The 22,630-nt window shown below is 38.6% G+C and overlaps 1 protein-coding gene across 2 annotated transcripts in view; it reads right to left on the reverse strand.

Moving 5' to 3' along the window:
- Positions 1-3,771: 3,771 nt before the first annotated feature.
- The window catches only part of TMTC2 (transmembrane O-mannosyltransferase targeting cadherins 2), a 415,782-nt gene continuing 396,923 nt past the window's right edge, over positions 3,772-22,630 (reverse strand). For both annotated transcript variants that reach the window (XM_008143796.3, XM_054718817.1), the window contains one exon: positions 3,772-4,356. In XM_008143796.3, the coding sequence (XP_008142018.1) occupies positions 4,177-4,356 (180 nt within the window). In that variant the 3' untranslated portion in view covers positions 3,772-4,176. The remainder of the gene's footprint in view (positions 4,357-22,630) is intronic.

Raw genomic sequence — 22,630 nt, forward strand, 5'->3', positions numbered from 1 at the left:
GGCCCTCCTCTGGGCTGCAGACTTCTTGTTGAAGCCTCACCTGGACAAAGGGGTAAGAGCTCTTTGGGGATTCTTCTACAAGGGCATTTATCCCATTCATGAGGGCTTCCCCTTCATGACCTAATCAATCCCCTACTTCCCCACCACCTATAGGCATTAGTTGCTTTTTTTTGGGGGGGGGGGGGGGGGGGTGGGGGCATAAACATTAAGAGCGTAGCAACCTCTCCAAGCTTCAGGATCATCTGCAATGAGAGAGGCAGAGAATGCAGAAAAAGGAATAGCTAGAGAAATGCCAAGGAAGGTGAAAAACCTCATCTTCAACTTGGGTTTAGGGTCTGAGTGCTCACGTGACAGGAGACATACAAGCATAGCACAACATGGGGACAGGGCTGCTGGTTGCTAGCTTAATGACCTGAACAAGTTATTTCATACCTCTGAGCCCTGGTTTTCTTAACTAAAGCTGGAACAGAACCTGACACATCCATGGGTTGTTTAGCAGAAAATAAAATCTTTATAGCTAAATTTTATTCTGAAAGAAAAAGAATTAGGCAATACACAATCATTCTATATATGACAATTTTCCCAAGACTATCAAATTCTCCGTCTGTCAGTTTGCACTTTGTTTGGAATCCAAGGTTTCTTTATAACTGACCCCTGAATGTACCGCACCCGCCTCTCAGCAGATTGGGGCTGCGCTTTCCTCCAGGACTAGAGCTGGAGAATCGGGGTCTTCTAATTATGGCCATTTTTTTACCAAGCAACTTGAGAAGCAGGGAATTGGTCTTGCTTGGGATATTTCCTAATACTTTTCTATAGTTCATCTACAAAACAAAACAAAACCCCTGTCATCTTTTCTTTTAAAAAAAAATGTTTTTATTTTTTTTTAATATATAGATATTTTATTGATTTCAGAGAGGAAGGGAGAGGGAGAGAGAAACATCAAAGATGAGAGAGAATCATTGATTGGCTGCCTCCTCCACACCCCCTACTGGGGATCGAACCCACAACCTGGGCATGTGTCCTGACGAGGAATTGAACCCTGACCTCCTGGTTCATAGGTTGACGCTCAACCACTGAGCCACGCTGATTGATTTAAAGGGGAAGGGAGAGGAGGATGGAGAAAGAGAAAGAGAGAGAAACATTACTTGGCTCACACCCCAACTGGGGATCGAATCCACAACCTGGGCATGTGCCCTGACCAGGGATTGAACTGGTGACCTTTCAGTGAATGGTGCATGAGACAATGTTCAACCAACTGAGCCACACCAGCCAGGACCATGTCATCTTTCTGAACATGGAAAATCTAATGACATCAGCAACCCTTATTGCTACTGTAACTACTAAAAGTTAATAATTCTTATACATTAGCCACATTCTGTCTCTATTTGACTCTCAATCTCCACCTTTTAAAAATTATCTCATAGTTCTGCTAACACTCAAGAGAGTTTAAGTGTTGTTGCTGTGGAAGACTGAAAACAGGCTTAAACAACATATTTGTTATCAATGCTTTATTGTTGAAAACAAAATTGAAATTCTCTGGCACATAAAACAATTATTTCTACAAAAGGAAAGCCTACAAATCTTGATAATTTATACAAATAACAGCTTCTCAAAAAATAAAATTTTAATTTAGTAAACTTGTCTTGTGCTCTATATTTTTAGCACTGTCTGCAATAATCCACCATAAATCCCTGAGCGGAGACATTTTTGACCATGTTCTATTATGCCCCCCTGTTACCCTCCCCCCAAGTTGGTCTAAGCCCAGCCCTGTAATAAAAGGTGTCAGGGACATTTCGTTATTAAAGATCCATGCATTTTATGACACAGGCCCAATTATTAATGCTACTTGGGAACTGGGTCAACATGAAGTGCCTCTACTGTGCAATCAGCAAACCTATTAAGAACCAAGTGTTTTGAGAGGAAGAACAATAACAATAAAAAGACATAAAGTGTTAAAACTAGGAAATCATCATAGGTCAATATTTAAATAAATAAAAATGCTAGACATTGAATTCATCTCTATATCCTTATATTAAATTCCTTTTTTATTTATTTGTTTGCAATTGCCAATGCAGTAGAAGATGAAAAATACACTTCAACCCCTATTTTTGGTTTGACCACGGGTTTGTTGTTGTTAAATGTCATTCTGAGAACACAGTGATTTAGTTATAATTTAACTTTTGGCCCCGCAGTGAAATGTTTACAAAATACTACACATAGTAGGAGGGCCTTCTTATTAATGCCATCAACAAATCTCTCTCACTGCATCTGCCCTTCTTACAAAAACACTAATGCCATAGGAACACCACTTCAAATTCTTTATCACACTGTATTCAGATATGCAGAAAAACATATAAAATATGGAGAAAACATAGTATGATGTATTTGCATGTGTAGCTTCCCTTTAATGGGGATGCTGACCATATATTCATGGAGCATGAGTGTAAAGGAGAAAAAGCTAATTTTCAGTTGCAAGGAATTGGCTTGATGAATCAAGTTTTGTTTTGTTATTCTGCTATTGTAGAATAATAAATAAATAAATATGTAGAGCATTGTGTTTCTACTTTATGAAGAAGCTAATAGTGGGCTATTGTTTTCACAAAGTTAATTTTTAGTAGCAAAGTCTGACTGCAAGTCAAAAAATGTTCAAACGTTCTTCTCTACATCTCTTTTACTTGTGAAATGAACGTTGAAGTGGTTACAAATAGGTAATGAAACAAAATACCAAATTTGCTAGTGAGAAATGGTTTTCAACTGTAAAAAGCACTTGGCAGAAGACCTAGAAACACGCAGGCTAATGCTACACTCTACTGCAGCTTAAAATAAGAAGTCATTTTTATGTTTTTTGGGGAAGAGCAAAATATGAAAAATACGATAAAACCAATTCCTTAAAACCATATCAGCATTACTGTTCTGGTACCTATTAGAAAGATATTAGCATTTCATAATGACATTTCCCAAATATAAAGTCATTGGTAACCATCATTACACACTCCTTTGAGCAGACTTGATTTTTTAACCAGTAACATCTGGAAAGCACAAAGCACCTTCCCTTTTGTCTAAGAGCTACTGGTTAGTTATTGGAGCTAGAACACTTTTAAGCTTCCTTTTGTTATAATCTATAATAATAAAAGTGTAATATGCTAATTAGACCAGATGACCTTCCGGATGAAGCCCGGGCTGCAAGGGAAGCCCGGGTCCCGGGTGCCAGAGGGAAGCCTGTGCTGGCAGCCGGGGGAAGGAAGGCCTACTCTTGCACGAATTTCGTGCATCGGGCCTCTAGTCCTTATATAAACAAGTGCATTAACCAGGAATAGCCATTTTAAACGGCAATTTCAAAAGCCTAAGAATTAATACAATGAATTCTCCTAGGCAATTTTTTTGGGTGTTGGGGGGGTGGGGGTGTAAATATTGACGACTTTAAAGTAAAAAATGCCTGCCTGACAAGTACGAGGCCTCCCTAGCCCCTCCTACAATACCAGTGTGAAATGGGGGTTGCTCTACTCTGCATATCCTTTTCAGATCACGAAAAGCAAATGATTCCCCAAAAAGTGAAGACTGACATCCAAATCATAATACGTTATGTGCACTAGTCAGGAAACAAGTGTAGACTCTCACAGGTCCTGACACTGTATTAAAAAAAAGAAGTTTTCTAAGTTGCAGAAATGGATAAGCAGGCTGCCCCAAAGAGGGAAGGCAGCAGCATCGGGACAACCACAACCACCGGCTCCCTAGGGTTCACACTACACGTTAATCACTCCCTGGCAACACTTGACCTTAATAGTTTACTGTGGCTGAATGGACACTCTGGCTTCCTCTCACAGTGTTTAGGAAACAATATAGTTTCTAAATTAGCTTTCAGAAATGCACAAATTTGGAAGTTAGACGCCGTCCCTCTTTAAGAAGGCCAAGAGATCCTTTGTTAAGTGCTCTGGTTTAGTTCTGTGGGTAACAATTACATCCTTCAGGAGGTTTCCAATGTTCCCCCCATTTTTGGTGTTAAAGGCTGTGCCAACAGCTAAGTGGATATTCCCAGAAGTGGCAGTGACCTCGGTGACCTCTGCCCTGGCCTTGGAGTCCAAACAAAGCTCATGCCCTCGCCCTGCTGGGAAGTCCTGTTGGTTAACGAAGCCAGCTTGAAAATGTGGAGGAGGAGGAGGAGGCGCCGCCCCCCTGTCAGGTCTTGGACGTCTTTAAGCCTTGCTTTTCCATGATGTTCCAGAGTTTGCGGAGATTGGACTGCGTGATGACATCATCGGGCTTGAGCTGCAGCGCCCGCAGGTAGTTGGCCTCGGCCTTGAGCAGCCGGCCGTTCAGGTGCAGGATGGCTCCCAGGTTCATCAGCGCAGCCGGATACTAGGGCCAGAGAGAGGAAGGAAACCGATTAAGAGGCCATTGCAAGCTTTCCTTTGAGGAAGACAAAAATCTTCATCCACTAATGCAAATGATTCCCTTATGTCTGGAGGCATTTTATGGAAGCAATTTAGCAACTTATACAAACAGACAACGATAACTAGAAAGGAGGGGGAAAAAAGGTTCCAAACAGCCGCTGTGTACTTTGTACCTTTGTAAAAAGGGCAGGCAGCTAGAGAAACAGTTTTCGTCTTTAATGAGAAAGAATGGGTTACATACGAAAACCTATCAACCTAGTCAGGTGGTACCACCTGAGAAAGAAGTGATACAATTTCAGATGGACAGAATTAAACTTTTGGTCAACTCAACACCAAGAAACACAATATTAAATGGGAAAATCTGACACATTTCTGTGTCCATCCACTTTTTAAAATTCTTTTTTAAAAATGTATCTTTATTGTTGAAAGTCTTACAGATGGACCCTTTGTTTTTTTCCCCATTAACTCCCTCCTCCCCTCCACCTTTGTTCCCTCTCCTTAGCAATATTCCACGCCACTTATAAAAACATAAGTAAGTAAAATATACTGTAAACTTTTACTGATGTTTTCAGGGTAAACTATCCTGAAAAAAAAAAAAATTCAAATAAAACCACTACAGTCCTTTTCAAATCTAGCTCAAGTAATTTAATGAGACAAAGTCTTTACTTTTAAGTCAGTTTGTAACCTTCTAATGGTGTTTACTCTAAATACAGCAAAGTAAAAACACCTAATAATAGATAAAATATGGTACCTTTATAAGAGAAGTTTTATGCTATTTTTTAAAAGTAATTTGCAGATTTTTCTGTAATGTGTGCTAATTGTAATACAAAGTTATCATGTGAAAGGCAAACTTTAAAAAAAAAAAAGTATGTTATGTAGCACTAGTTTAATACAGGGTTTCCCTCCCCAAATTCTCAGACATTAGTTAATAACACTCCTTCCCAAAGGAAAAAATATTTTGCTTGCTATCAATGAATAAGGGCTATACTGCTCTTGTCTTGTCCCTGGAACTTTCTGGCCTACAGAGTAGCTAATATTTTGGCAGTTACATAAATGCATATTTCAAATATCAGATAAAACTAAAAGTGTTTATGCTAAGATTATGTTTTCATTTTTCAGATGATGTCAACTCTTAATTGTCCAGGAAAATCTGATACCACCTAAAATAATTCACAATTATTTCTATGATTTAGCATTTTCACAATGCATGCATTTTCCAGCAGAATTCATATGACTCTACTGTAAAAACAATTATTTCTGAACCAAAGCATTGCTGGGGAGAGGGGTGAATAGCTCAGAATAAACCCACTGGGGAAAAAGGATCAGATTTGGATTTTGAGATGTGGATTTGAGTTCTTGCTCAGCCACTGCTATGACTATATTAGTCCCCTAATATATCTGTGTCTCAGTTCTTTCATTTATGAAATATTGAAATAATATCAACTTTCTGCACATTGTTAGAAAGATAAGAGAAAATAAATGTAGCACAGTACATGCACATTGTAGATACTCTACAAATGTCAAGTTTACCTTTCCTGACTCACTGTGCTTGAGATACAGCAAATGCATGTTTGTGATATTTATGTTGCTATACAAACTTTACAATTTTTATTTCAATGGCTACATGTTTCTGGATGTATACCAAAATTCTCTTAAGTCCTCAACTACTGAGCATTATTCTCCAACTTTTCAACATCCTTTCCAAAAAGAATGTTGCAAATATAAACTATTACTAACCTTTGAAGAACCTTTTAGTCTGGATGACTCCACACTTATCAAGAAAAATACAGATGGTCAATATCTAATTTTAAACACCACTCCAAATAAACACAGCTCCAAATTACATGTGCAGTGAATATCTCCACATTGGAAAACCTAAAATAACACCTCCTACTCTGTCTTCCTAAGAAAACTGTGTTGTCATACCACCATTATTATCTTGAGTTTGATGCTTGAACACACTTCTGAATGATGTCCCCTCACAGAGCTTAGCATCACAACCAATAAACAGCTACTAAACTGATGGTGAAGTGTGTTCACAGTCTGAATTACTAGAGATGCTAAATAGATTAAGTGTTCAAACTTCCTGCTATCCTGAGTAGGAAGAGAGGAAATGGGGAGGGGGAACCAGGGTTGGAGACCATTCCTTACTTCACAGAAAAAGAAGAGGCCCAGTGGCTGGGTGGAGAGAAACCAGATGGCTCTGTGGGATAGCTGTTATTTCTTGAATCACTTTATTACCAAAGTGTCTGTACCTCACTAGAATTCTAACTCAAGGGGATTTTTAAAAACACTCAGAGGTTCAGAGGTTACAAAAATAAAGTTAATATTATTATAGGAAAATACAATTAAGAAGTTAAATCTGTTATCAAAATGAGTCTGAATGCTAATTATATTGGTGTTTTGGAATAACTTTAATTTTGCATTTTCCGCACTAGCATGTTTCTCATTAAACGAAAATAATCAAAAATTGACATTTATAAAGTTAATGTGGGATAACAGATCTCATGGAAGCTTACATAATACTTAATGTGTTCCCTAAAGAATAAAAATCCAAGTAAACTAAAAATGTGCATATTAAGAAAATTATTCAATTTTTAAAATATTTTTTATTGATTTTCAGAGATAGGGGAAGGGGGAGAAAGAAACATCTATGTGAGAGGGATACACTGATAGGCTGCCTCCTTTAACAACCCCTACGGGGAACCCAGGCATTTGCACTGACCAGGAATTAAACTGGCAGCCCATTGGTGCACTGGACAACACCCAAACAACTGAGCACATCAGCTAGGGCTCATTCAATATTTTTAAGCAAATATCTAATTATAAATAGATTACTGCTTTCAGAGGAAACATTGTGGTTTGAATGTATCTATTTTAATAGAGTAAAAAAAGCTATTTTAAAAATCAATGCACATATATTATGTAATGCTTACAGATTCTTATTTGCATAACTGGAAACTGATGAAATTGACATGCTGGTGTGCTCATATGTGACATATGTATCCATTGCCTCAGGTAACTGCTTTGAAAGTGTCATTTGACATAAATAATTTCATGTGTCTGTTAAAAATGTATGACTAAAAATCCAAATAAACTAAAAATGTGCATATTAAGAAAATCATTCAATTTTTAAAAGATTTCTTAATGATTTTCAGAGATAGGGGAAGGGGGAGAAAGAAACATCTATGTGAGAGGGATTCACTGATAGGCTGCCTATCAGGGGTTGTTTTCTCTCTTCAAAGATGGGTTTTTATCTTTTAAGCCCATCATGCCTCCCTTCCACGGCAATCTCATGGGTAGCTTAATGGATGCCCACTGGACTGACTGCCTTCAGGTCATCCAACCTTGCTACAAAAATGAGAGTTCAGGGAGGGGCATCAGCATCACCTAGGGGCTTAATAGAAATGAAGAATTTCAGGCGCCACCTACTGAGTAAGATTCTGAATTTTAACAAGATTACTCAGGTGCTTTGTATGCTCATTAAAATTTGAGAAGCACTCTTCTAGAGGTCATTTCCAGGTCCTAGATTATATGCTTTTACGGCTTCTGAAATGAAGTTTTTTTCTTAATAAGAGAATGAAGTTCCTATAGAACAAAATATGTCAGATCAAATGTCTATCCTCCCATAAAACAGAATTCTTCTTTTGCCCATATAATTATTTAAGGTAGTAAGTATTCAGATAAAGCTTTATTAACAGAGTAGTAAATGACTAAATATTGTTGGACAGAAGAAGAAATTTAAAAAGCCTTTTCATAACCAAACTAGAGGCCCGGTGCATGAAATTCGTGCACTGGGATGGGAGGGTCCCTCAGCCCAGCCTGTCCCCTCTCACAGTCCAGGAGCCCTCAGGGGATGTCCTACTGATGGCTTAGGTCCGCTCCACATGTGGAGCGGGCCTAAGCCGCAGTCTGGCCTCCCTCTGTAGGAGGTGACTGGGCTGATCAGGGGAAGGCGCCACCCCCATCACCCCACTGCTGCTGCTGCCATTGCCGGCCGCTGCAGCCGCCAAGGTGTTTTCATCAACACGGACTCCAGTCCCTTCACCACGAAAAAATGACAACTTCCTTTAGGAATTTTCAAGATGTCTCTTTCATAGAATATGACATTTCTTTCTTTTTTTCTTTTTTTTTTTTTATCCTCACCTGAGGATACTTTTCCATTGATTTTTAGAGAGCGTGGAAGAGAGAGGAAAAGACAGAGAGAAACATCAATGTGAGAGGGACACTTCAATGCCCTTGATCAGAATCGAACCCAGACCCTGTGGTCTGCAGGCCGAGGCTCTATCCACTGAGCAAAACCAGCTAGGGCAGGATATGACATTTCTTAGCCCCTCCAGCAGAGGACCTTTGTTTTTTCCTCCAGATGTGAGGTGGAAAAACCCTAGATCACCTTCTTGGATTCTTTTTTTTTTTTTTTTTTTTAATATATTTTATTGATTTTTTACAGAGAGGAAGGGAGAGGGACAGAGAGCTAGAAACATCGATGAGAGAGAAACATCGACCAGCTGCCTCCTGCACACCCCCTACCGGGGATGTGCCCGCAACCAATGTACATGCTCTTGACCGGAATCGAACCTGGGACCTTTCAGTCCGCAGACCGATGCTCTATCCACTGAGCCAAACCGGTTTCGGCACCTTCTTGGATTCTTATTATGCATGTTACCAAGAATACTGCGAGTGAAGTACCGACAGCTTAGCCAATGAGCGGTCAGAAAAGGTGTTTCCTCTGCAGCTCATGCACAGAGGCCCCCCTGGTGTGTGTCCGCTGGGGTGGGGGTGTATTCCAAGCTGCGCCACGGAGGCTCAGAGCAGGCACCCCTGTGTATTGTGTCTCTGCTCCGGCCCGCCCCCAGCCCCAGCCTCCCCGCGGCTGCTGGGGCTGGGGGCGGCACTCTGTCCCCTCCAGCCCATCTGTGCGAGCAGCTCCCCCTGAGCCGGTCGTGACACCTTAAGGTGTCCCAGCTAATTTGCATATTACCTCTTTATATATAGAGATAAGAGCAAGTAAGGTTTCTAAACAGACTTAAAGATTGCTTCACTGTATTTCAGTGATTGCTTCACTGAAATGCAAAAAGTCCAGGTGACTGGCTGTCTGATTACATATTGGGTGTCATTGCCATCTGCCAGCCATGAGTCATGGGCTGGAGAACAGAAACCCAACTGCAACGGCTGATGTCTTCCCTCACACACATCCTCTTTTATTAAAGACAGCCGATGAAATCTTCAGCATGTTAACAAAGGCAGTCAGCAGCTTGCAACCCAGTAACATGGGGCTTGTGGCTCCAGACAACAAATGACACCACCTCCTACTTCACAGACTAGAAAGAAGAACCAGACTTTCTTGTTTCCTTGAAGAGAACAGATGCTTTACATCAAAGGGGCTGACTGGCAGTCACACTGAGGCAACAAGTGACATCTTTTTTCAAGTCTTTAGGGAATTATGCCTTTATTGTTCATTTACTGTGGTTTTTGGCTTATTTCTCCAGCATTCGAGGAAATAGCAAAACTAAAATAATAGATGTATACTGGGGTGTGGTAGAGCAAAGGCAAGGTGATAAACGTCTGATACTAGACTAATTCCCTTGAGGCTCCCCAGGAGCCCAGCTGAGCTCACAGGGTCTTCTAGGCACACAGGATTGGAAGACAAACTCATTTTCCTGGCCTCTATATATTATTAGTCTTGGGAGGATATCTATGGAGCAAGAACAGTGAGACCAAAAGGAGATTTTGGATGGGGAATTCGTGCTTCTTTGGGGAACAGGACTAAAATGCAGAGCTTTGAACAGAGGACTTAGGTGGGGCCTAGAAAAAGGTAAACAAGGGTTTGTTGAAATATTCTGATTAGGCAAGACATGGAAACCCAGGCAGTAACTGGCTCTTTGAGACTCATTATTAGTCTCTGCGGCCACTTCCCTCTGATGAAGGTAGATCAACAGGCAAGGGAAGCTATGAAAAAGATAGACAGAGATAATACACCAATATGTCTAATTTTATAAAAATATTTCAATTCAGCCCTGGCCAGGTAGCTCAGTTGGTTAGAGTGCCATCCCAATATGCCAAGGTTGTGGGTTAGAGCTATGGTCAGGTCACATATAAGAAGCAACCAATGAATGCATAAATAAGTGGAAAACAAATCAACTTTTCTCTCTCTCCCTTCCTCTAAAAAATAATCCATAAATTAAAAAATAAATATTAAAAATATTTCCATTCAAAGTGTTGCTGAAATTATCTACCTAGTTGCATATTTACTGTTTTATGAACTAAATAACTTTAAAAAAAGGAATGTCTGCGATTACCTTTATCCAGCTAATATTCAATTAATATACTGTACATACTTGGGATGTTTTTAAGATAACCACCTTTAACTTCCCTTCTGAATATAATTTATAAACAGAAATGAATTTGCATGGTCTGAAGTTTTTAATGGATTCTCAATCTTTTTCAAGTAGTTACTAAATAACTTGATGAAGGTTGCACACTGTATTTAGTTGAAATTGCTTACCCAATTGGATTTACTGGAGCAGTAACTGTACCATGATGCTTAAAAATTAATGGTATAAACTTTAAAGAAAAATATTCATGAAAAAGAGTATGCATAAATTTAAGGATTCTCTTTGTATTTATTGTGCCTTGTATATGTCAGATATTTAATAAATAATTACTGGATTAAAGGTTGTTTTTTTTAAGATTGTCTGTCAGGCTTATGAAAAAACTATAATATCACCTGAGATAAAGTTAGATACATCATTTCCCTCATTTTCAATATCATTCCTGTTCTTTTGTCCAGACAGGCCAAGGCCAAGCTAGGAACCTGAATAAATTAGACTTGATTCCTTGCTTTTCTCCATACACAAACATGTACATACATCCAACTGTTAAGTCTTGGCAACTTTATTCCCAAATCTCCGTTAAATCTGTCTTCTGATTATACTTTGTTCCTTTCTCCCAACTTGGTTTAAGTTCTAATCATCTTTTCTTGGGTTACTTAAATAAAATTATTTTTGATGGAAAAGAATAAATAAATGAGTAACTAAATTGATTGGTGGGTGACAGATTAAATGAATGAGTAAATACATGAGTAAAGCCATATGCAGGTTTCTTTTTTAATTATAAACTAGAGGCCCAATGCATGAAATTTGTGCAAGGAGCTCGGCCCTCGCAGCCCTGGCTGCCCCAGCCCTTGCAGCCCCCGCTGCCTCTCAGCCCCGCCCCCCACCCACTGGTCATTCAGGAAGGTCGTTCCACCATCTGGTCTAATTAGCATATTAACTCTTTATTATAGGATAATTTAGGCATATAAAAATTTCAGAGAATATAAAAAAGCTGTCTACTTGCCTAACAAATAAAACTTATAAAGACAATTAAAGATCCCAAATACCTCTTGCTGTCCTATTCCTGAGCTCACTCCCATCCTCCCAAGAAAACCACCTGAAGTTGGTATTTATCAGCCCAGTGTATGTTTTACACTTTTATTTTTTTGTCTACCCATAAAAAAATGCATACATTCTGAAGTTTTAACTTGATCCATTTGTCATTATCCTTCATGGGATGCCATCCTACCAAGCACCCAACTGGAATTTTGTGGGGAAGCAGGAGACTTGGGTGGAAAGTTGTAAGGAGGACTCTGAGAAAAGGGAAGTGTGTGGAAGGCCGCCTGCCCTGTTTATCGGAATTCCAACTTAGGGGAGACTTAGGGGAGTGTCGAAGGAGGTGTCCCTAATTATTCCTTGATTTTTCCAAACAAGTCTGTGCAAGTTCAGGCCCCGAGTGTTTACTGGAATCCTTAATCTTAATCCCTGGATGCCCTTGCCTAGAGGACAATGAAAACATGTGTCCTCCCAAGATTACTCACCCTACTGATTGTATCTAAAGATAAAAATTCCAATAAAAGCCTAATGAGGCAGGCTATGGAGGCTGCTTGGACCCTTGAGCCAGGTAAGCCCCTTAGTCCTCTCCCCCACAGTGGAACTGTGTTGGAGTAATCTGTTCATCTGTCGTTCAGGGGCTGCTGGTCAGCCCTGGCAGAGTTTTTACTCATCATTTTGTTTTTCAAATGTATCCATGTTGATATATGTAAGGTTAGTTCTTTCACATGCATTCCAGTGGATGACTCCCATTCTCCCAAGGATGGAAATACTGACTCTTTAAGAGAGGGCTGTCTCTACACATACTTATGGGAGAGTTTCTTGGAGTGGAATTGCTGGATCACAGTGGATCTTCAACTTCGCCAGATATTACCAAATGGCTGTATCAAATTGCATTAGCATCGGCATGTAACAAAGGTTTCTTCATTCCAGGTCCTTCATCACACTTGGTATCATCTGACCATTTTAAGTTTTGTAAAGTTAAAGTTGTGAAATAGTATCTTATTGAGCTAAACTTCGTTTTCCTGATTGCTAGAGAGGTTAGTAACATTTTCATAAGCTTTAGTAGGTTTTTACATTTTCTTTTCGGTGAACTACCCCTTCTTCTCCCGCTTTCAACAAACTGCTGAGAGCAGGGCCAGCAGTGGGGAGAAGCCCTAATAAAGAAGAGTGAGTGTCAATTAGTTTGGAGAGTAAAATGTCAGCAGTAAGACATCCATGATGTTAACCCTTCGGAGACCAAACCAAAAATGGAAAACAATTCTTACTAAAAATGAAACATATTAATACAATAAACAAAACAAAAATCTCTCACAAAGTTCTGTGATGGAAAAAAGAAACAAACCCACCCACAAGCAATTCAATGCTTCCAACTCAGAAATGACAGCTCATTGTAGTCACATTTTCACTACAGTCATATTTTGAAGAAAGCATCTCTGCAAAAAGATTTACCAAACTGTACATACAGCACTGGAAAATAAACCAGAAATACAGCAGTGACAAGGCAAAGGCTGACAGATGAAATAATTCATTTTGATTCTCAGTTTCAATACAGTATTTGTGTTTTTGAAATAGCTTTTAACAAAACAGATATAGGTGACAAGCAAGACACAAGGCTGTATTAAGGGAGTAGTTACAATTTGTCAGTGACACATTCTATCCTGCACGCTCAATCCTTCTCTCCCACATCTGCTCCATCCCAGCGGGTGTTACAAGAATGCTCATTTAACTTTTATGATGGGTGTGAGTGCCACAGTGTGGAGTGCTATTCATTTTTATGGCAATCAAAATGCCAACAGCTGTAGTTCTGGCGGACAGCAAAGAGTGATGCTAACAGAGTGATTTCCAAGGTGGTGGTTATTTCTAACAGATTTTAAAGTGTATCTACTCAATTAAGACTATGACCTAAGAAATTATTCTTCACTGGTGATAATTCTTTTTCAAACATAGGTTTTCCTGATGTCCTTAATTTCACAAGAACGCCTCTCACGTAATCTAAATGGAAAACCTAGACCAGGGCCATAGCTTTTATAAAATGTAATCACTATATGGTTTATGATTTGAAATAAACACGTAGCTCATCGTTTGCAGTAAAATTATTAAATAAAAAGTTCTTTAAAAAGTGAAAAAATACAGGATGATTCACAGTGCATGCAAATGGGAAAAATAAGAATGCACTGAGTTTGAAGATACTGAAGGAAAGACGCTTAGAAAAGAATCTGCACAATAAGCAAGCATCATCTATATTTTTAAAACAGCAAGAGCGTGCTGTCCTTACTAATATAGACAGTTCTCACAAACCCCTCGGCATCTTATTCTCCTCCTTTTGAACCAAATTCCTTGCCTGTTTCTAAGTTCAAATATGATTTAAGCAACATAATTCACTCTACACTTTATTCATTTCTTTTTAGCATGAAAGGGAGGGAGGAACATATGCATGCTTTCTCAATCATAATCATATTACACAGAAGGAATTTCCAGCTGTACAGGCCATCCAAGTGTGTATGTGTGAAGCGTGATTTTGAATACATTTAATAAAATGATTGCTCATTCCAAGGAGTTGAAACATGTCATTGGAATAATCATGTTGCTATTAAAATGTATTTCAGAGATATATTGAAGTTGATATTTGGGCTTATAGAAGATAGAAGCAGAGAGCTAATTTTTTTTTGGGGGGGGGGCGGTTTCTGGCCTCTTTTGCTATGCAAATTATCATCTGATAAAAAAAAAAAAACAGTACTGTCAGAGGTACAGATATACTGCTTTGACAAAAATCAGAGTTATATTGGAGTAAAGCTCAAAAGAAGCCACAACAATCAAATTCAGGAAGTTTTTAAATCTACGTACAACAGTCCTCCGATTGACTTAAATGTTGGCCAATAAAACAGCTTTGATTTGATGGAGGTCAACAAAGAGATACGAGTTTGCATATTTTGGAAATCACAGATTTGTTCCTGAATAAGACTTATTGAAAATATTCATTTTTTTTTAAAGTATGGGAATGAGCATATCAGAGACCTCAAAACAGTGAATTAAAATTTAGGTTAGGCATGCACACTGTAAAGATGGGTAAGATTTTTTTCCTCTCACTAAGCAGATGGGGACCATGGTGTGAACAGGCAGGATTAATCCAAGAGTGACGGTGTCATTGAGAGCAAGCATATTTCAACATGACATTAGAAGGCAGCAACTGTCCCCCTGCAGGAGGAAGAAACACGTTTCACTGAGAGAATTCACCACAGGCTTCATGCACGCAGGAAGCGGAAAGTTTTGCGAATATTCTGAGTTGGGATGATCAGATCAAACAGCAAGCAGGAGCAAAGCAATTCCTCCGGGAACTATTAATCTTTCCAAGGACTAAAATTAAACTGTAAACACAGTGTCTGATGCGTGACATTCTATTTGCACTTTTATAGGGCCAAGACTTTGCTGATATATGCTTGGAAAAATAATGACTGCAAGGTCTCCACACATCATTTCAGAAAACATTCCATCAGGATACACCAATAAAGGTGAAGCCATGCTACACTCCAAGCCATTCCACTTGCCAAAGAGTCACACCTGCTGAAATGTAACAATAAACATGGCCCGTGCATATCTAAACTCATCGCAAATCAAGGGAGTTTTAAGGGCAGATCTTCTGTCACTCTCATGGTGTAAGCTCGCATATCACCCTCTAGATCTCTACATTCAATTGCACATTTTGTCTGTATTTCTGAAATGGTGCTGTCTGAAATCACCACAGTCAGACTGCATCAATAATCTTCCTTAAAGCCTGCAGAGTCAGCACATTTTTATATCTATAAGGTTTTAAAGACATTTAAAGGCTCAATGACATTTTTTCTATAACAGCTTCTAAAACTGTATATAATACAGATTTTTGTATTGCCATCACCTACTCTACCAATGTCTTAACTCTTCTCTGAGCAACTCTGGTTTTGAAAACACTATACCTTATCTTTCTTGCCTTTTATCCTAGGTTTACCATGTTAAAATAAAACAAGGACTGAAACCAGCAAATAACAAGCAATCAACAAAGCAATCCCATTGACCCAGAGTTCAAGCAACTGCTGGCCTCAAATATATTTATCGGACACTTATTCACCCATACACCACAAATAACACCCCAAACAAAACTTGGAAAGGAAGGTAGAACAAAATAAATTATTTTGGATCCAATGATTCACTTTCTTATGCCAACTCTGATTTCTTTTAGACTCATTTCAAATACTGAGATAAGGAATCATAATGATTCTGTGATACATGTCAAACATATTTACAAAATCACAAAGTAATACATTTTCAACTGCTCAAAAAAATAATTTTGTATTGGCAATGCAACAAACTCTTACAGTGATCTGATATTTGACTATAGGAACACTTGGCCACATATTCATGTCTGAACAAGCAGAACAGAAAGGACTTCTCTAGAAGTACAAGAAAAAGCACATCATTTAAGAAACCAGAGGCAAAATTCTTTTCCGCTATTACATATTAGTTACTCTTAAAACAAAGCATGTTATGAATACTTTGCTAATTAATCTAATTAAATTGTAAGACACTTGTCTCATAAATGCTTAATATTCATTACATATAATAATTAAATTGAAATTCAGTGTCTTGAAATGGCTCATAGAAATTAGGCTATGCTCTAATGCCTATAATTTAACACTTTTATTTACTTCAGTCAAAGACAGAAGTTTAAGAACTTTATTAATTTCTTTGGTTCATCCAAGACAAGTAGGAATTAAATGGTAATTACGAAGGCAATATTCTTAGAAAATTAAGCCTGGATGCTAAGTGAGCGTGATCGCTGACAGGGGCCACGTGAAAGGGCAGCCTCCAGCAGAGGCGGGAGCACAGGCCACTCTCTGAACTGTAGTTTACTTAACTCCCGAACCTGCAGAACCCTGGGACAGGAAGCCTGGCCATTCCGAGAAAAGGAGCTCAATGCATTAAGATATATCCCATTTGACATCAGTTACATGAATGAAATTAAGGAAGCATGAAAAGAAAATTTATAACACTGAGCTAAGACAATTTTAATAAGAAAGTCATGAGGAGCCTCTTTCAGGCAACAAATAGTTAAACTATGTGTGTTGATGATCTCTGACTATAATTTCTAAAATAAGTTTGAGTTCTTCGATTATCTCATCCATTACAGCCAATTTTCTTTACTTCCTTTTTTTAAAAAAAATATATTTTTATTGATTGCAGAGAAGAAGGGAGGAGAGATAGAAACATCAATGATGAGAGAATCATCAATTGGCTGCCTCCTGCATGCCCCCTACTGGGGACAGAGCCTGCAACCCAGGCATATTCCCTGACTGGGAATCAAATGGTGACCTCTTGGTTCCTGGGTCAACACTCAACTGCTGAGCCACACCCGGCTGTGTACTTTACTTCCTTATTAAATGTAATATGTTCATTCACTCATTCAACATTAAATTATTGAGCACCTATATTGGGGCTTCAGTAATTAAAAAACAAAAACAAAAACAGTTAAAAATTCCAGACCTCAGCCCAACCTGCATGGCTCAGTGGTTGAGCATTGACATATAAACCAGGAGATCATGGTTAGATTTCCTGTCAGGGCACATGCCTGGGCTGTGAGCCTGATCCCCAGTGTGGGGCGTGCAGGAGGCAGCTGGTCAATGTTTCTCTCTCATCATTAACATTTCTGTCTCTCTCTTCCTCTCTGAAATCAATAAAAATATATTTTAAAAAAATCCCAGACCCCAATGAGTTTGAATTATATTTGTATGATACAGATAATAAACACAAAAATAAGTAGCATATTATTTTGTAATTCATGATAGGGTAAAAAATATAGCAAAGAAAGGGTTCAAGAAATATATATGAGGCAAGACCTTGACAAACTACAATCATGAGTCATACACATCATACTGCAAGTATTTAAAACTCTACATTGAAAACTCTCGGAAGGAATAACAATACATCATGACCCACAAAAATTACATAAAATTCAAACTTCAATGTCCATAGTTTCCAAGTTGTATTGCAAAAAAACACACTTAGTCATGTATGTTTTGTCTGTGGTTGATTTGATGCTACAGTAGCACAGCATAGTAGTTGAGACCCTATGGCTGCAAAGCCTAAAATACTTATCATCTGTTCCACTACAACCAAAGTTTGCTGAACCCTGGTTTACAATATTAAATAGAGAAACCTGGAAAGGTCTTAGGAGAAGAAAGCGTCTGCATAAAGAACTGAAGGAGATGAGAGAGTAACTGCACACAGTAGTGACATGATCTGACTTACGCTCTGAATGCTATGTTGAAAGTAGACTAAGGGAGTCAATTTCATTATTATAGGTCAGTGTTGATGTCTTTGCCAAGGATAGCTGCACTGGAAGTTTGCTTATGCAACTAGAAGAAGTAATTCATTAAAATGGGAAAGACCATGGAAGAAGAAGGTGTGGGAAGAAGTTTGGACTAGTAGCTTGAAAGGTCTCTAAGAGTGGAGATACTAAAGTAGACACTGGGTAGATTAGTCTGGAGTCCAATGAAGAGATCTAAGGTGGAGATATAAATTTGGGAGCCATCACTTAAAGCTATGAGAGAGGACAAGATCACTGGGAGAATGAGTATACAGAGAAGAGTGAAGTAGGCCAAGAAAGGAGAAGAATTTCAAGGTTAAGAGATTGGATGGATGGGAAGGAACCAGCCAAGGGGACCAAGAATAAGAGGGACCAAACCAAGTGAAGAAAGTGTTTGCAGGAGGAATGAATAATCATGTGTGTTACTGATAGGCCAACATTAGAACTGAGAACAAATAGACTGAATGTTGCTGAGTGCTGCTCTAGTTACTTGACAAGAGCAGTTTTGGTGACATCATTCGACAAAGAGCTTGTTTGGAGTTGGTCCAAATGAAAATGGAAATTTTTGCTATAAAGGAAAAGAGGTAAATGGAGTTGTAGCTAGAGGCAGAAATGGGCTTGAGAGGCTTTTGTGTTTTGGGAGAAATAATATTTTTAAATGCGAGTGGGGAAAAATGCGTAGAGGGGGAAATTTTGTTAATATAGGAGAGAGAACGGAAAAACAGGAAGAGGGTAAAAGGGAATAACCGCAGGAGGATTTTTTTAAAATAGTTGACAACAAAGAAATGAAGAGGTTGGGTTGAGCTAGAAACATCCATAACGATAGAAAAGGTAGCATTTGAAGGCACGGATGCTAATTGATAGATGTGGTGATGGAAGCTTGTGGAAGTTCTCTCTGATTGCTGTTGATTTTATGTGCTCTTGGTCAAATTAGCATTCCTTCATAGGAAAATTTTCTTTCTGGCCTTTTTTTAGGGTATTATCTTGTCTGTGGCATTCTATCCTATTAGGATGCTGAGCCTGTTACAGATTTCTATTTATTTGGGATATATTGAGCTGTGCAGGTTCTCATCATCATACAAAATCCTGGGATATTTACTGCCTTACTCTCTACTTCTGGAGCTCTGACAGGTATTAGATATTCTCATATTCTCCAGGTTTCTTTTTAACTTCTCTCTCATGTTCCTCACTTTCCTTTCCAGCATGGCATCCTAGGTAATGGGCTTACATATATCTAATAGTCTCATTGTGACTAATCTAATCACTGGGCTTTGACTTCAGTAATCATTTTCCTTTCAAGATCATTCTATTATTTTTTTAAATATTTTATACAAAAATGTTCTATAGTCTGTTTCTGACTATTTCAACATGTGTAGTTTTTGGACGTCTAAATATTTTGTTTCTGCTGACTCTTATTCATGGTAGTTACTTCTTTGTGGTCTTAGTGGTCTGGAGTTTTTGTTAATTAATTGCTTGATCTTAATCTTCTAAGGAATCAAGCAGGCCTGGATTGGGTTGCTTTTTCTCCAGAGAGGATTTGCAATTTGCTACCTAATTCTCCCAACCTAGAAAAACACACATTCCCCCTCGGGAGTCTTGACTCAATTACAGGCTCTGCTTCACTGTATTAGTGAAGGCACAAGTTCATCAGCCAGAACACAGGGCTGTGATTGGACGCTGTGCTCAGGATAACCCTGCTTGTACAGGTGACTCCACTAAGAATCCCAAACTTCAGTTTGAAGTTGTTTTCTTTTTTTGGGGGGGCGGGGGGAGAGGGGGGTTCCTCACTCTACCGTCTTTGGAAAAGTGGTTCATATCTCCCTCTTGAAAGCCCCATAGCATTTCAGGAGAACATTACTCTGTCCTCTACCAGGGGAGAGAATCTGTGCTCTGCTTGTATGGATATAAAAGTGGTTCTACAAGTCATTGAAAATTAGCCTGGCCGGCATGGCTCACTGGTTGAGCATTGACCTATGAACCAGGATTCCACGGTTCCATCCCTGGTCAGGGCACATGCCCAGGTTGCAGGGTTGATTCCCACTGTGGGATGTGCAGGAGGCAGCCAATCAACAATTCTCTCTCATCATTGAGGTTTCTATCTCTCTCTCACTCTCACTTTCTATGTGAAATCAATAAAAATATATTTAAAAATAAATAAGTAAATAAATAAATAAAAGTCATTGAAATGTTGACAGTTTTAGGAGTTGGCTTCAAAACTTGAGGGTGGCATATTAATAAAAAATTGGTCAATCAACAATTATGGGGTCTGCATACCGGATGTCAGACCAGTCTATGTAACAGGGGGAGTTAAAAAGAAAGTGAATCTTGCTCTCAAACTGTTTTCAAACTCAAGAGAAGGGAGGAAGCAACAAACATAGACAAGCAACATAAATAAAAGGGTACAGCCAGCCAATGACACACTTTGACATCCCCCTGGAATGTTCTCACTTTTGGCAGTACTCCACTTTGTTTAGCTATCATTGAGAAGCACTACACAACCCACAGTTTATTCATCAGAAGTATGCAGTGCTTCTCTATAAAGAACACTTGTCACATGCATGACCGGTCTGCATTTTGACACAATCCCATTCTTATATTTCAGTGAAAATTCAGTTCGTATTATGTTGTCAACAGAGCAATTTATTTCTTGCCAAGATTAAGTGTAATTTCATCCTCACAGAATGAGAAGGAAGGAATTTGCTTTTCTCCATCCAGTCTCTCCCTTTATCATTAAGCAGCAAATGAGAGTAGCAAACACTGCTACTTCACAAACCAATATTTGTTCCTTTTTTCACTTACAGAAAGAGTAAGAAGTAACATGCTTTTCATGCTGTCAGGACTGATGTTCATATGATGGAGGAGGGACTCATGTGCTTACTTTCCTTGCTGTCTATCCCAAATCAGACCTTTTCTCTTCGTGGGCACAAATGTTCCCACAGGCATATATACACTCCAAGGATCTGAAAGTGGCAAACATCTACTCAGCTGCAAGGACCTAATGTCAGTATGCAAGCTAGTCACGCATGAATTACTGTCAACTGCAATATTTTGGAATTATCTTTATAATATTGATTTGTTACCTGCTTTCTAAACATGCAATTTCCCTAGTGAAACAGCTTTAGATGGCTGTTAACCTCAAACGTGACACGTAGCTTTCATTCTCAATGCAATTATTTGTTCAATAGGCTCTGTAGGCAAAGCCCCTAGACTTTCTTTAGTTTTAGTGTCTTAAGGGGTCAAAAAGTCTGTCTTCTATTAATTATACTATGGATACCTTACATTAGTTTGCTACTTTTACATTTTCAAAGCACATACACTTACATGGTCTCATGATTCTTGTAATGGACCAGAGAGATCTGGATGCTGAAGAATTAAGTAAGTTGTTCCAGGTAACAAAACCAGTAATCAGTATTGCAGGGTCCAAAACCCAATTCTCTCCACTCTAGTTCCTCTTCTCTTTCCACTCTAATATTCCAAATTATGATGATGGTGACACAGTGATTGTTTTCATTTTGGTAAACATTGGTAATGATTCATTTGTATAGAATGGATAACTATAATTTAAGGGCATAAGGCTAACTGAAAGGTGAAGAGAATGACAGACAGAGGAATTGACAGAGAATATCTATTTGTGCAATGACATGAATATTCTATGATTTTTCTGAAACACACTAAAAAGTATTTGGGGTCCATGAAATTATTCTTAATTTAGGCTTTGTTTCCCGCTTCCTGTATTTTAAGAATGAAAATAAATTAATATCTACTTGAAGAAACATGAAATTTATGTCTTTACAATTGTCCCATTGCTCACAGCAGTAGGGTTAAAACTATAATGCTTACATATTTAAAAACAAAACACTATGGTTCATGATTATCTAATCACACCAAATATTCTTTTGAAGTTTTATCTTTGAACTAGAGGCCAAATGCACAAAACTCGTGCAAGAGTAGGCCTTCTTTCCCCTGGCAACGGGCACCAGCTTCCCTCTGGCAACCGGGACCCGGGCTTCCCTCGCAGCCCCGGCTTTGTCCAGAAGGTCGTCTGGTAGGACATCCGGAAGGACGTCTGGTCTAATTAGCATAATACACTTTTATTATTATAGATTCAAAATAATGTCGCAAGCAATAATGTTAAATGCCTGTGTTATTTTAATTTACTTGATTTATTTTCATTTATCAAGTCCTATTTCGTGAAGACTGATCAAAAATGTAATCTACTTGTCTTTAGCTAGCCACGGAAGTACAAGGAAAACTAAGATTATAAAATAGGAACTTCAGTGACACTAAAGCAATCCAATAATAAAATAATGTATTAATTAATTAACATCTTGGATGTGCCATGTTTACTTTCTGGGAGAAGGTTCCAGAGTAGCAGCTATCTGTGTTCATTAGGTGTTATAAGTGGATAGGTGATCTTAATTGTAGCTTATTCTTGCTAGAATTTGTTAATGAGAAAGAAATAGTGTTCCAGATATAAGTAAGATACAGGCTAGCCTCACGTTTATTAGTTAGTTCAGGAAGCATTATAATGG

The sequence above is a fragment of the Eptesicus fuscus genome, chromosome 7 (assembly GCF_027574615.1).
Source record: "Eptesicus fuscus isolate TK198812 chromosome 7, DD_ASM_mEF_20220401, whole genome shotgun sequence".
Lineage (NCBI taxonomy): Eukaryota > Metazoa > Chordata > Mammalia > Chiroptera > Vespertilionidae > Eptesicus > Eptesicus fuscus.